The sequence below is a fragment of the Boleophthalmus pectinirostris genome, unplaced genomic scaffold, assembly GCF_026225935.1.
Source record: "Boleophthalmus pectinirostris isolate CB_2022bp ecotype Guang Dong unplaced genomic scaffold, ASM2622593v1 HiC_scaffold_16, whole genome shotgun sequence".
NCBI lineage: Eukaryota > Metazoa > Chordata > Actinopteri > Gobiiformes > Gobiidae > Boleophthalmus > Boleophthalmus pectinirostris.
The window spans coordinates 16981952-16997397 of record NW_026571095.1 but is presented as its reverse complement, the minus strand read 5'-3'; the positions used below and the strand labels follow the sequence as shown (position 1 = coordinate 16997397).

At 37.3% G+C, this 15446-nt stretch overlaps 1 protein-coding gene across 1 annotated transcript in view; it reads right to left on the bottom strand.

The window, feature by feature from the left end:
* The window catches only part of LOC110173414 (low-density lipoprotein receptor-related protein 8-like), a 65280-nt gene extending 50524 nt beyond the window's left edge, over positions 1-14756 (bottom strand). The window contains exons 1-2 of the mRNA XM_055151936.1: positions 14699-14756; positions 13631-13751 (exon numbers count right to left, since the gene is read on the bottom strand). Of these exons, the coding sequence (XP_055007911.1) occupies positions 13631-13751; positions 14699-14756 (179 nt within the window). The remainder of the gene's footprint in view (positions 1-13630; positions 13752-14698) is intronic.
* Positions 14757-15446: the final 690 nt, after the last annotated feature.

Below are 15446 nucleotides of genomic sequence, written 5' to 3'. Positions count from 1 at the left end.
TTCATCCCACAGGGACGAGTCACATAGCATAACGAACTATAAGAATTGATTTAGAATACTGGGAGATGTATAGGTCTGTCACGATAATTAATTGACTTATTATTCAGTACGTGACAGATTTAACACATTTTTGGAGGTCAGTTTTTATCATGGGTACTTTTTCTTTGCATTAGGGGGGAGTTTTCGTTCTTTTTCTGTACTATGATTAGATTTCAGCTGAAGAGGGTTAAACAAATATCTTCTATAACTCTTTCTAGATGTATTCTAAATAACTTGTATTTCATTCTACTATCCTGCATCTAATATTATTTACTATATGGTACATACTGTCATAGTATGGCATACTGTCTAAAATAAAAAAAAAATGAATAAGATTAATGAGAAATCAAGATAACATTTTCTCAGTATCACTGACCCCTAATTCACAATGATGTATCTGCACATAACTGAAATTTGAGAGATAGCAAAAATAAGTCCACTCTTACTCTATTTCTATGAGCTTTAAAACAGACATTCATTTCACTGTTTTTCTTGCAAAATGATATTGTGCACGGCTGAACCTTCAAATGAGCTGAAATTAATAGGCAGACTCCCAAAGCAATCCCTCTTGGACACTTTCTGTGGCTCTGTCGGAGCGAGCACAAAGATATTTTCTTAAGAATCATTAGGCACATGTCAAAAGTAATTACGGCTGCAAGACCAGAAGCATCAGTCATTATTAGGAAATGAAACAACGCAGAAAGCATGAGGAATGAATAGTGTTTAATGGATAGCTTTGAAGGCCACAGTGTTTTAGAAGGATAAAACAACATAAATTGAGTAAATATAATGATGGATTTGAAAGTGTTTGGTAAAAATACGCAAGGGCTGTGTTATATTAAAAACAACTTGCCCATAAGATGTACTATTGTTCTACTATAAACATGTTTAAATGATGATACTGTCATATCTGATTCATAGGGAATGTATAAGGCTTGACAGTTGCACAGGTGAGAAACATATTGATGGTTGATGCTAATATCACTATCAGTGATATCAGAGGGTTTCCCAGGTATAAGTCTAATACATTTTAGTTGATAATCAGCACTAATATTTATTTATTTTACTTATCCTCAATGCAGCAGATGTGTATTAAACAGAATAGTGAGATAAATTAGAAATTAAAGAGCAATTACAGTAGGCTAAACAAAATTAGGTATCCACTGATACTGATAACTTTTATCGAATATCAGTGCCAATCCAGGAAAATGTGCTGGATTGAGTATTGGTTCCATGATCTGCCGATATTCTGGGTGGACATTTATTTGGTGTAAATATTTACTGACTGATGCACGCCCAGAACATTTCAGAATGTTGGAACTTCAGTTCATAAAAAGCTGTTCTGTAGTTACTTGCAGGATAAATACACAAACACACAAATGGATCAATTTTATTGAGAAAAAAAAAAACTAAACATTTTCAATGTCTACACTGGTATCAGTTGATATCAAATATCAGCAGATACTTAAATCCATAGTATCGATATCAGTATCACAACTGAAAAAGCTGGAACGGTGCATCCCTAAACAAAATATGGCTATATATGAATATATGAAAATAATGTAAATAATGTAAATAATATATGAAATATAACTACTTCAGTCAGCAATAATACTGCTACTATTACATACTACATCTAGGACAACTACTACAACTACCACTACTACTACTACTACTACTACTAGTACAACTAATATACTACAATAATCTAATATGAGTACATTTGTATCCCAGAAAAACTGAAGTGAAAAGATAAGTTAACTGCTGCAGCACTGGTATCGAACATCAGAATCAATAGAAAAAAATATATGAGATCATCCCTAACTAAAAGTGCTTTCTGCCGATCCAAGACTGCTCACATAATCTGAGTTGAGTTAATCAGTGCATTACAAAGTCAGCCTGCTCCACGCACCATGCTTTAAAGCCTGAACTGAAAGATTAGCTCTTTTCTCCTCCGGATCTAACCATTTTAACACAAAACACAAAAGCACTAGAAAGTTTCACTGAGGACTGGCCCGAAGAGATGTATTACTGTGACAGGGCATTGAGAGCAGGATTTTATATTTCCCATTGCAGACCAAATTAGCATAACTGTAACACACCCAGAGGTCAAAATCTTGTTTTAGAAAATCTGCCCAAGTTAATTAAGAGGTTCCTCTGCTTTCTCCCATATGGTGCATGCTTTTGAACAACATCATTTCACAGCCTACTTTTGGTCATAGGCGATAAACAGTTAACAGCTGAGTGGTAGTGGACATAGTGTGTGTGTGTGTGTGTGTGTGTGTGTGTGTGTGTGTGTGTGCGTGTGTGTGTGTGTGTGTGTGTGTGTGTGTGTGTGTGTGTAGGTGTGTGTGTGTGTGTGTGTGTGTGTGTGTGTGTGTGCGCGTGTGTGTGTGTGTGTGAGGAGGGAGGGGGGTTTACAGGGCCAATCCAAGAGTAACACAGTGGAAGGATCAGTCGGAGCATGACTAAAGTCTTCACCACCACCAGAGCTGATCTAATGCTCCTAGTATTACAATAGAACAATAGTGCAGAGGCCGTGGGTGGGCAGAGGACATTTACTGTACATTAGAGACCACTGAGTCATTGTGTTACTATAAAAAAATAAATAAAAAATGCATGTAGAACGTATTAGAAGAACAGCACTTAATTATGGCTGGGCAATTAATCTAATTAATTTGATTCATTCCATTTCTTAATAATTGAGATTTTGAAACATTTCAAAAATCGTGAAATTGTGGATTATTATGAAACAAGTTTACTCCTTTCTTACTTTCTTACATGCAAAGCAGGGATATTGGGTGAATGTGATTAGATAGCTACACAAAAGTCATTTAAGGTGGTTTAAAGTTTCTTAAATTATAGCAAATGACAACAATGAAACCATAAAGAGCTTCCAGGGTTTGAAAGGCAAGCAGTTATTGTCCAGTTTGTTTTTTGGCCATATCACCCAACCCTACATTTGATATTCAATTTGTACAAGGAGATCAAAGACAAATTAAAACAAAAAAATATATATAAAACAAATGTTGTTTTTAAATAATTTGTTCATGACCTTTTCAAGTATATTTTTTCAAACTAACAAAATACAGCATACTGAAAAAAAAATGTTTTAAATTAAAGAAAGTCAAAACACAAAACAGATGACAATGTGCCAACAGTACCTCTCTTTACACAAAGATCTAGTTTGTCAGTAGTTTGTGCCTCAAAAGTATCCATTAATAATTAAATAATAAATAAAGATTGCCACTTAAGACTACTTCAACTGTCTGGCTCTTCTGATAAAGTAAAAAACATACTAAACCTACTTAAGTTCTAACATTATACAAATGTTTCTAAATTTGTAAAACAGCTCAAGATGACTTGGTTGGCCTGTGGATCCTCTCATGCACACACGCCTCAGATGTTTCTAATAAAACACGCTACATCTGGTTCAGACGTACGGCTGCACTTGGCTTCACCTGAATTAATAAGACATAGTGACTCATTTGCTTTTCTTCTGACCTGTGAGAAACTGACTCACATTTTGCCTTTTTGAAACCACAATATCGCACAACAGTGATTTAATGTTATTATTTAAATATGCAGAAATGATCAAGCGTTTAGTCATATGCGGTTACCCAAGAAGAAAGTGCTTTTAAGACGATATCTGAGCCTGAGCTGGAGTCATTTTCATTTTTTTATTATATGCACCATTTCTGCAGCTTTATAAGCCCTGGGCAGAGAACAAAAGCAAGCTTGAACGACAAAGTCTAGATCTTATAGCATTCATTTGAACACAGGAGCTACAGTCAGCAGTTGCACGAGGCAGTTTCGTGTTGAGTATTTTTCTTGACCAGAATAAAATAAGAAATTTACAGTAATGAAAGTTAACATGGATATCAAGAAGTAACACGGGAGTTTTGGATTTCACTTTAAACTGTTTTGTAATTAGTCCAAGAGCACAGCAGATTCTCCAGGTGTTCTGTCAAGACAACAGCTGACAGATGTTATATATCCACTCAGTGCCTACCACAATGTGTTCACCTTGTCACAATTTACACCATTTTATATTAACTGTATAGGCAACGTACAGGCTGCAAAATGATGAAATTACAGAGTAAAATACATAACTTGCTTATTTTTGGTCCAGCCCAAAATTTTGGCTGTATTCCTGCTGTTGTGTATTCAGCTACAACTACAGTACAATAAGGCACAGGCTCAGACTCTATTGCTTAGGCTTACAGTAAGTTATGATTAAGATACATGGATATGTCAGAAATATAACTACTACTACTACTACTACTACCACTGTGTTACTACAGTCAGCAATAATAATACTCCAACTAATACTACTACAAACTGCAACTACTACTACATACTGCAACTACTACATGCTGTAACTACTACTACATACTGCAACTACTACATACTGCAACTACTACATACTGCAACTACTACATACTGCAACATACTACTACATACTGCAACTATTACATACTGTAACATACTGTAACATACTACTACATACTACTACATATTGCAACTACTACATACTATAACATACTGCTACATACTGCAACTACTACATACTGTAACATACTACTACATATTGCAACTACTACATACTGTAACATACTTCTACATACTGCAACTACTACATACTATAACATACTGCTACATACTGCAACTACTACATACTACTACATACTGCAACTACTACATGCTGTAACATACTACTACATACTGCAACTACTACATGCTGTAACATACTTCTATATACTGCAACTACTACATACTACTACATACTGCAACTACTACATACTGCAACATACTACTACATACTGCAACATACTACTACTACATTCTTCTACTACTACTACTACTACTACATATTACTGCTACTACATACTACTACTACTACTACTACTCCTCTCTGATCCATTTCTGAAATTGAGGCTCAGTATTGTAAGGCTGTCCATGTGTCTTTGCCTGTTACATGATCTAATCTGCATCCCAACAACAATAACAACAAAAATAAAGCCTCAAAATCAATGCCATTGCAGCACTCTTCATCTTCTTCATCGTGTTCACCAGTGCCCACCTGCCCCTGCTCCTCCACCTCTGAGTACACCCCCCAGACCCTCATCTCTCCGTGGGACTTTGTCTGCTGATCTATGTCACAAGTCATTACATCACCGCTCCCCTAACCCAATAAAACAGAGCAGAGCTTCATTGGTATTGCATGCGCCGCTCTGTTCTGCCTGTGTGTGTAGTAAAGATTTACAGTAGTGTGCATGTGTGGGTCCTATAGTGATACTTTAAAACTGAATCTATCTCCAGGCAAAGCTTAGCAACCATAGCTTTGATCATAATTTGCCTGCCCAAAGCACAAGAGGTCAGGAATCCATCTGCCAGCTCACTGCTCATCCTACTTGATTTTCTGGTGGCGTTTTTCTCACTTTACTTCCAAGAAACTTCTGCTATTTAATTTTAACAACATAGAGTTGAACAAGTTTTTGAACTACCAGCAAATCTATTGTCTGCTCTCTATCTCCCTCCTCCCTTACACCAACTTTATGGGTCTTTTTCCTGCAATTCTTACAACTTGACAACTCAAAGCTCAGCATCTTTCTACTGCACTAATCCTAGACAATGCATTTACTGTTGTTTCTGTTCAAAACCAATCTATCTCAATATAATATAAGATGCAGACAGTGTTTCCATTTATAATCAGTTACATAATGAATGAAGTGTATAGTTCAGGGACCCCCACATCGCTTTCTTGATCAGCCAGAACCACACGCTCTGACAAAACTTTACAAAGACGAGTGGATCTGGAGCCGTATTCTGTCTCCTCAATTTCTCAGGATGTGATTGACAGGCAGATTAACTATACACATAAGAATGGAGAAAAAAACCAACATTAAGGACTGAGAAACAGCATGGATTTTCTCAGAATCAACAATCAAAGCACTAAACTATTACTTATTTCAGGTAAAAGAAGTTATATATTTTGTTCTCAATGATACAAATGGAGATTTCTTCTGCATTTTCTGCATTGCTCAAATTTGGATGGAGGTTTTTCACGCTCTACAGTCCAGACTCTTCTGAGGTAGAAGGGCCTGGGTGGTCAGGCCACTACATTGCCACTATCTGCCCTGATTGTAAGATTCATATGATTACACAAAATAGTAAAAGTTGTGTCATATAAAGATGATAATAAACAAACTGTTAATATGTAATTGATTTACCAAATTACATGGTAAAAAAAATTCAACAAAAATGTATCAACATTATCTGCTATGTCAATCAATCTCTTTGTTTTTTTTATTGAAAATACAGTTAAAAATGTGACCTCAGTGTTTGCAGGCTAACTGAATCAATTCAATCAAATAATGTTACACTATTGCACATAACCTTGTAGTACAAATGTATTATTAAACACAAAATGCATTCTGTTTATTAAAATATATTCCACATTGTACCCTGTTTGGCCTTGGGTTTTCTTGGTCTGATGGATGGTCCTAGCACAGGCCTTGCTTTATTATACAGTCTTTGGGGCTACTTCGTTTGTGTCTATATGCGTAGTGATGAATGAGTTGTGTTTCTTGTTAGAGTTGCTGGCAGGTGGGCTCACTCCACAACAGATCACATGATGCTTCCCACACAAAATGGCTGTTGTGACATAAGCGATTGGTGAAGGCTTGAGTGACTTGAGATGACACAAATTTAGCTTGATCATCCATAAAACACAACAGGGCCTGACTGTTTCAATGCATTGTACAGCCTGAGCCAAACATATTTGTATTATTTTATTTTCAGTGGGCAGCGTACTTGACTGGTCTGGCATCGTGCCCTGTGTGTGTGGACTACAAACACAAATCTCCAGCAGACAGTTCCAGATCAGCCGATAGCGGTTTAGAGAGAAAGAGTTGAGTCAGAGGTGCAACATGTGTCTGCTTTCTTCCTTGTGGGCCTCTGTCAAAGTGATGTGCAGAGAAAGTCACAGCTTGGACACGCCAGCAGTGCCCTGAAGAAAAAGTTTACCACAAGAAAGGAATCTGTGGATTTGTCGTTGATGTATAAATCCAAATAAATTGATAGAAGGAGATTAATTTGTTCAGATACAGTACATACCAAAAACAAAATCACATGAATCACAATGCTGTTGTTCACTCACTTATTTTTGTCTTTGTCTTGCTATGATAAACCAAAAATATTCAAAACCTGAAACTCACTCACTCATCTCCGGTGTTATATGTCCAAACTTTTTTTCACCAAGGAAAAAAAATAATCCCAGTCCCAATATCCAGTGGAAAATTAATTTTAGGTCTTTATCACAATGCCGTGTGATGTAAATGAAGTTACAGAGGTAGAGGTAGAATTATTTACATTTGCGGTAAAATGCACAGCCTGATCATTAGAGTAAATTCAGCAGGAGGCCTGAGGGTCAGCAAAAAATAATTTGAGAGTCACATTTGGCCCTAAGGCCATAGTTTGGACACTGGTGATCTACTGTATGTGTATATTTAGATAGCACAATGAAATGCCAGCTTTTAAGTGGGTTTACGTGAAATGAGCAGGCATACCACTAATCCTACTCCTCCCCTCCCCCTGATCTGTTTCTGGCTCCTCTTGGCATCTTCACTAAACGCACTCACTAATCTGCTATTATAGCTCAATACAAGCAGTAGATTTCCTATAATGAAACTGGGTGAACTTTGATAGGGACCAGCACAGGCCAGTTGGCAATACGACTACCACACATAATACTGAGGCAAGCATTTTTCAACTTTCCCAAAACACTCAAAAGGTACTTGGAAATCCATCAATGGTTGATCCAAAAATTGCTTTACTCTGACCATTCATATGAATTTGTCACACACTGCCACAGCGATGTGGAAACAGAAATTGACTACAGACCCAAAAGGAGACATGCCTCATTGCGTGGAGAGATAAAAGCATAATCTTTTCTCTATGTGTGTGTACAGCGTCAACAAGCGTGCAGATTACCAGAGAATTTGATAGCAACATAAACAACCTCCCAGTCTCCCCCTTCAGGTCAAAATGATTTATTCTGCCAAGTTTTCTATCACTTCAACTTCACTCATTCTTATCCCATTTTCTTGTTGGCCTAGATTATCTACAAGGCCCAGTTTTTTGTGTTGAAGTGTGCCGCCTTCTCCATGTCCACCCCAAGAAAACAAGCCTGTCATCTGAGTCCACTCCATAAGATGAGGAGGACTCTCTGCTCCCTCCCCAGAGCATTTCATGATGGATGCCCGTCATAACAAAATGCTTTTGTAGATCTATGGTGACTGGAGCTTGGAGTGAGTTCTGTAGGATTTCTGCATCATCCAAAATGACACTGGTGTATGATGATAAAAGAAAATTATCCTGTCAGAGGACTCAGTAAGATCTAAAGGTAAATGGCAAGGAGCCTTTTCCAGACTGCAAAGTGGCCGTTCCTCACACAGCCACATCCAAATACATAACATAACGACATATGACTTTTTCCTCCACTTTTGTGATTTCTAAAATATTTGACTGATTCAGTGGTTGTGTGATTTTAAATTGCCATAAGGAAATTAACTGAAGAAAAATATCCAAGTCTATAGTTTGTCTTTTTTTTAATGATTGTCTTTTGATAATGGTTTGGTGACTATTGAGAATCAGCTTGTTTATTTCAGTGTAAAGTACAATGACATTAAGAGGATGGTTAAGAATTAATCAATAATCGATTACCCATCAACTAACCAATTAATCTTGTAAATTGAACAGAATGTGAGTCCGTGCCAGTTGCTAAGAAATCTGAAGTACCATAATCAAAATTCAAAATCTAAACACATTTTTCACAATACATCTGAATGTGTTGTGCTGCTTTGAAACACACATCCAAAGCCTGTGCCTGTGTGAGTCTCACAGTGTCTCTCTAGAGGATGTAAAGGCTTTGTGCATTGGCAGATCTCAACTATAACATGGAAGAACCTGTGTCTTGAATGAAAGGTTTTAGAGTGAGCGGATAAACAACAGCAGGAGAGGAGAGGAGCCACAGTGTCACAAACGTAAAGGCGTTTAGACTCACAGGGGGCACTGTGCTGCTGACTCTGAGCTTTACAGGGCAGGTACATGCAAGATTCATGAAGAACAGATGAAACAGATCTTTATCAGTGGTGAAGATGAAAAGCTAAAAAGAGGAATGCCGATCCAGGCTGTGACACTGCTCTAATCTGTGCCTCTGCTCAACCACAAAGACACAAACCTGAACATGAACAATGTTAACCAGGCACATATGGTGCTCTTAGTGTAGGAAGAAAAACAAAAGTTAAACTTGGAAATGTATGTGAAAGGTTAATGGTTAATTGTTGTATTGTAATCAACAGAAAATCTGTACCATCACCAGCACCATGTTCAGGAGATTGACAGGGGATAGAACCTACAATGCAAAGATGGCATTTACAGAGACAGGGAGTTCAGGCACATTTCAATTTCAATTTCAATCAGAATTAAAGCTGTAGTACATGCACTATATAGTATATACATATGAAAATACACTGATGCATAAATTATACTAAAGCAATGGTAAAAATAGTGTGCAATATTGGACTTGAAACCTGAACTAGCGAAAGGTTACGGGACAAAAACAGTAACACATGCAAATGCTATTGTTCTGCTCACTCACTCATTTGGATAATATTTTTGTCTTTGTCTTATTTTGATAAACAAAACATACTTAATCAAAAAATCAATTCAATACATTCTCCTCCAGTAACACTGCCACACATTACATCTCACTGGGCAGAAACAGATGTTATATGTCCAAACTTTTTTTCACCAAAGGAAAAAAAACAAACAAACTCCAAGTGGTGCTCATCCACGACACAGTAAATCATTCAGATGGACACATTTCACATAGTTATGACAGAGTCCCAGTATCCAGAGGATAGTATTATTATTTAAATAATATCCATTATTATTAAAAAAGAAGACTTATTTTTGGTCAATATGGACCACCCTTGCAGTCTAGTGTCAAATGCTGGCCATATCATCCCTGTAGCTTAGGATCAATTTATATTATTATCTAAATATTAAGCAACCTTATAATATCTCAAATGAACATGCTGTTGTGTGTAAAATCCCTCAGTCATCCAGGTAGAATGCCATTTTAAATCATGTGAAATAAGAAGATGTATCTGTGAAGAGTGGCATGGTAAAAACCTGATATAATAGGAAAAACATCTGGCATGCATCTGGTGACTGTGCATTATATGCTGAGGGTGCATGTGCAGTTGTGTGACTATATGGAAGCAAAGCACAGACCGATGGTCAGTGGGGAGCCCGGTGTGATGGTGGGGGAGGGGGTGCACAGTCTGGAGGAGGGCTGGGGGAGGGGACTTCACAGGAATGATGGAGAGATCATATAGCATACATTATATTAGATTTTTCATTGGTACTAGCAGTGTTCAAAAAAGGTTGAGTGCAGAGATCCACCTAGAGGACCTTACCGACTGAAAGTTAGAAAATCAAACAGTGGTCAATAACAAACAGCCAGATTAACCATCATTTATAGAAAACAAGCAAATGGCCAATTATTTCCATATTTTTTGGGGAATGTGAATGTGACATCATCCATGTGTGGCCAGAGATTCACCAACATCTGCAAAGTTTTTTTTTTTTGTTTTTTGCTTGATGACTTTAACAAAACCAGAACAAGAAATAAGTAAAAAGAGAGTAACAAGGAAAGAGCTTAAACCTGAGCGACCAACAACTGAGAACTGGATTGACATTGTACAAGAGATTTAGACAACTGACAGAATATGTGAAATCAGATTTCATGTAAAGTTATTTTATGTTCCCTTGCCCCCCCAATTGTTCTAAGATTGTATATGTAAAAAATGGAAAAGCATGAACATAGTGGTTTTATTCTGTATGTTGGAATGTGTGATCTGCTCTTTCAGTAAAAACTAAATTTGAAACAAAAGAAAGTGAGCAAATGGATAACTGTCCTTAGATCCTCCTTCTCTGCAAGGAAAAACTAAAAAAATAAATAAAGTATATAGATATATAAGTATAAGTAAATAGCATATGCAATATTAGATGTAGTTGTCTGTGAATGTTCTGCCATAGTGTCTGTTTAAGATTAGGCACACATTTGCAATGGTTAAGGTTAGGAAAGTGGATTGGACTTGTTTTTTCTGTAAATGTGAGGGCCCTCCTTGGGGTTCGGTTGTCTGGGCGGAGGTCTGCAGCCAAATCCCTCTTGTGCTTAAAAGGTGTGTCCTGGGTCAACTACAGCCTCAGTTTAGACACAAGGTGAGACTGCAGTCATGAATACAAGGCTGCAGAAAATGTTTATTCCTGTCAGCAAATTTCATAACAATGCTCTGTTGCACACTCACTGCAGTTCGTGACTTATACTACAGTGGAAGACAGGAAAGAAAAATGGTTTAAAAAGTGGTTAGCATTCCTGCCCTGAAGCAAGCACAAACACTTTCCACCAATGCAACATCCACTGCTCCTGACAGGTTGCCCAGGCGTGATGGGACAAATTTTAAGTGGACCTTAACTATAATAAAACAAATAGTAGAAATAAAACAGAGGCTAACATTATGATCTAGAGCCCATACAAATTCAGAACAAAACTGCTATAATTTAATTTAGGTTTATCTTTGCCCATTGCTTGAATTGTAAAGAGTTTTTCATTGTGTTCAACTGTTCAAGTAATTGTTTTCTCAAACAGTCTGAAAACCTCTCAAATCAAACAAGGTAAAAGCAACACCAAGAAAAAGTGAATAGTAGAATAATCAGTCATTACCTGCCCACACACAGGAGGAACAGAAAAAGACTGAAAGCCTTTTCTACTATAATGGCGCGTTCATATTGAACTGTCAATAGTGAGTGGCAGAAGCACTTTATGAGCTTTTGAAGACAGCTTTGAGCTTTAAAACCGTACCTGACAGGACTGCATAATAAACTAATCTAATCTGCCTGTTTCTGTTTTCTTGTATAGATAATACTTTGATATAATGTTATTGGAACTACTGAAATGAAAATGAAAATTCCAAAATCCTGAACCCTGTCTTTTACAGGAACATGGATGGATGACATTTCCTGGTGTATTTATCCAACCACATCAGAAACTTGGCATAACCCTAATTTCGCTGGCCCTCACATGAATGAACCTCTACGTGTGTTAAAATGGATGCTGGCAGTCTGTTTTGTTATCTCAATATTGGTGGTTACAGCATTTTACTCTCCCATTTCATGGGAATGGCTCCCATGTAATTTCCATTTCCAAACCCATGGCAGCTGAATATATCCAGCCAAATAATAATTGTGTTGTCTGCGTATAGAATTATATGACACATCAATTATTGAAAATGACAATACTCCAAATGACCTGCTTTTCTTGGCCATGCCTGAGGGAACATCCTGCCCAGTGCAACAATTCAAACACATCTAAGATATTCACACAGGGACATTTAGAAGTATGTATACAGTATATATACAATATAAATACAGTATATACAGGGGGCGCCGCAGGAGAATGAGACAAATAACAGTACAGTGTACACACACACTGTGTACTAGTATATATACACAGAGAATGTCTGTGTGAGGGAGGTGCAGGGATTTCTCCTGAGCCACAATTAAAGCGGACACAAAGGAATCTGCCAGGCCACGCACACGCACTGTTTTGGCACAACTTCACTAGCATCTCCAAATATAAGTAGGCCACTGGCTCAAAATCAAAACAGGAAGAAGTTTCAATTATTTACACACAAAAAACAAATTCAGAATCTCACAAAGCAAACAAGTTTTCTACTTCATATATTATAAGTACTTATGACATTGTCAGCTAACAATGCAAAAAACAGCTTAATTTAGTAGGCCCAACTCATTAAAAGAAACGTGAGTGCCAAAAAAGATTTTCTACTGTGAAGTTTGCTCACAGTAAGTCACATGTGAATTTTGGTCCTAACAAGTTGTAGATTGTTGCTAGGGCTGAAACAACTCATCACATTAATCACAACTTACCAATCACCATCATATATGATGTAAGTAGAATATTAGTGTTGAGGAGCACAAACAACAGAGTCTAGAAAATGATAGATAGATAGATAGATAGATAGATAGATAGATAGATAGATAGATAGATAGATAGATAGATAGATAGATAGATAGATGAAAATCTGTACAGCATTATTAACAGGCAACTTTGCAATTACTAACACGCTACAACAATCACACATTAAATGTTTGTGTGATTTTGCACAACATATCATCAAAAGCATTTAACACATGTGAATTGCCTGTTGGTCCCTTAATTATAAATGATATAAAAAGCCATGCCTCATTAGGGCTCTTTCATGTCTCCCTGTATTCTGTATTCAGTAGTCTATGTAGGCATTCAATCTCTGCTCCATTGACGTCAATAGGAAGATGATAATTATTATTTATCCACTTAAATGAGCTGATAATACATTTTAAAAAGCATTAAAAACACTTAAATTACAGTTTTAAATAAATCGTTGGATTGTTAAATGAATGTACAAGTGTTGTGTACCTTATCTAGAATTTTTAGCATAATTATGCCAATGCGTGACACTTACGGCAGTTTTCTTCATCACTGTTGTCTGAGCAGTCGTCATCATCGTCACACCTCCAGAGGGTCGGTATACACCTTTGGTTACTGCACTGAAACTGTCCATCTTCACACTCATCCGTTGCTATAAAATAATTAAAATGACTGAACCACATAATAGTGACAAATGGACATTTAAAACAACATGATAGTGTAGCGGTAGTCCAAGAGTAATTTGCAAATGAATGCCTAATTGATATTCAGCATTCATTCAGGTCAATTGGATTTGGAGCACAGAGCGTCAGGGCAGGGTTTCTTGCACTTACTATCTTTTCACAAGCTATTATTAAACTAACTGAAAGAGACACAATGCCCTGCAAAGAAGAGTACAGTGCATGCTGCTAGCTTTGATGCGGCAGGCTAAGGATGCTCACTACCAGAAAACTGAACACTCCAATGATTTCCTCTTCTAAAATAACCACGTGATATTACGCAAGTCTACCTGGTAAAATATACATTACGCATTGGAATTAGTTATGATAAATAAAAGCCAATGTGTTTTTGTTTGATATGAGAAACACGAGGACTGAGTAACAGAAGCGCTTCCAATTGCACAGCTCATTAACAAGCTGGACGAAGATTTTCACATTTGATCCACACGGCAAATGAAAATCAATTTGCGCATTTTTACGCACTAACCTCCGGTGAAATAAAGCCGTAGAAATAGCGAGTGTAAAAGTAACAGTGTCCGTAAATCCGTCCACATCTCTGGAGCAGGTGATGGAGCTCATTCACATCCACTAAACAAAAGCCCGACAGCAGACCTCTTCTTGTTGTAGCGCTGCGACGCCAGCCTCCGCGCCGCTTCTCACCGCGCCTCCGCCTCCGTCCTGCCGCCCGGGTCCTGGTTGGCTCAAACCCGCGTGACGAACAGATGTGGGTGGGATAAAGAATAAATCAGTGTTGTTGTTTTTTTCGTGGGCGCTCTCCCAACGTTTAGAGCAAAGTAAAGAAAGATTGTTTGGGTTTCTGACTTTTTAATGACCGGACCGCTATAATCATCAGATAGCCTACAGAATCATTAAAAGAAACCTGTGAACATGACATAGCCCACTGCAGGATCATTATGGGGGAAATGTCCGAAACCCATTTCCCCAAAGTGAATGAATACAAGTAACTTAAAAAAAACAAATAACAACTTCTTAATTATTTTTACATTCCAGGAAAAATAACCTCACTGAAAGTTGACTTAAATGTGACCTAGTGTCTGGTTCCCACCTGTTCCACCACTGCAGGTCCCTTGTTCATAATCTTGTTAAACAATTTCTTTTTAATACCGCCCTCAGCAATAGCCTAATAATACACTGTTACTCATCTATATGCAAATTAAGTTACTCACCTTCTCAGTGGAAGGGGCAATAAGGAGACATCTCAAATCTAACTTGCAACATTCTTGGTTTGTTACAGCACAAATGGTACTGTATATGAACGATCAAAAGCATTGGTATAATGTTATTTATAGTGGCTTCAGTGGTTTAGGGGCTGAACAAAGGCTGCTGTTCAAATATAGGCCATGACTAGAGCTGACAGCATAATCAGTCATTTTAACAGAGATAAGTTAATCCTTTGTGCTGTCCACTACATGTCTGCCAGTGCCAAATGTTACAGGACAACAGTCATGACCAAGATGCTAGTTTATGCCAGTTGTCATGTTTGCACAGCAGCATGGATAAGAATAGAATACTTTATTTGTCTGTTTCAAGACAAAATTGAAATGTAATAATAAAACCATATACAATCATATGACCAGAGTAAAATGGTGCTATTTAGTGACTGCAGT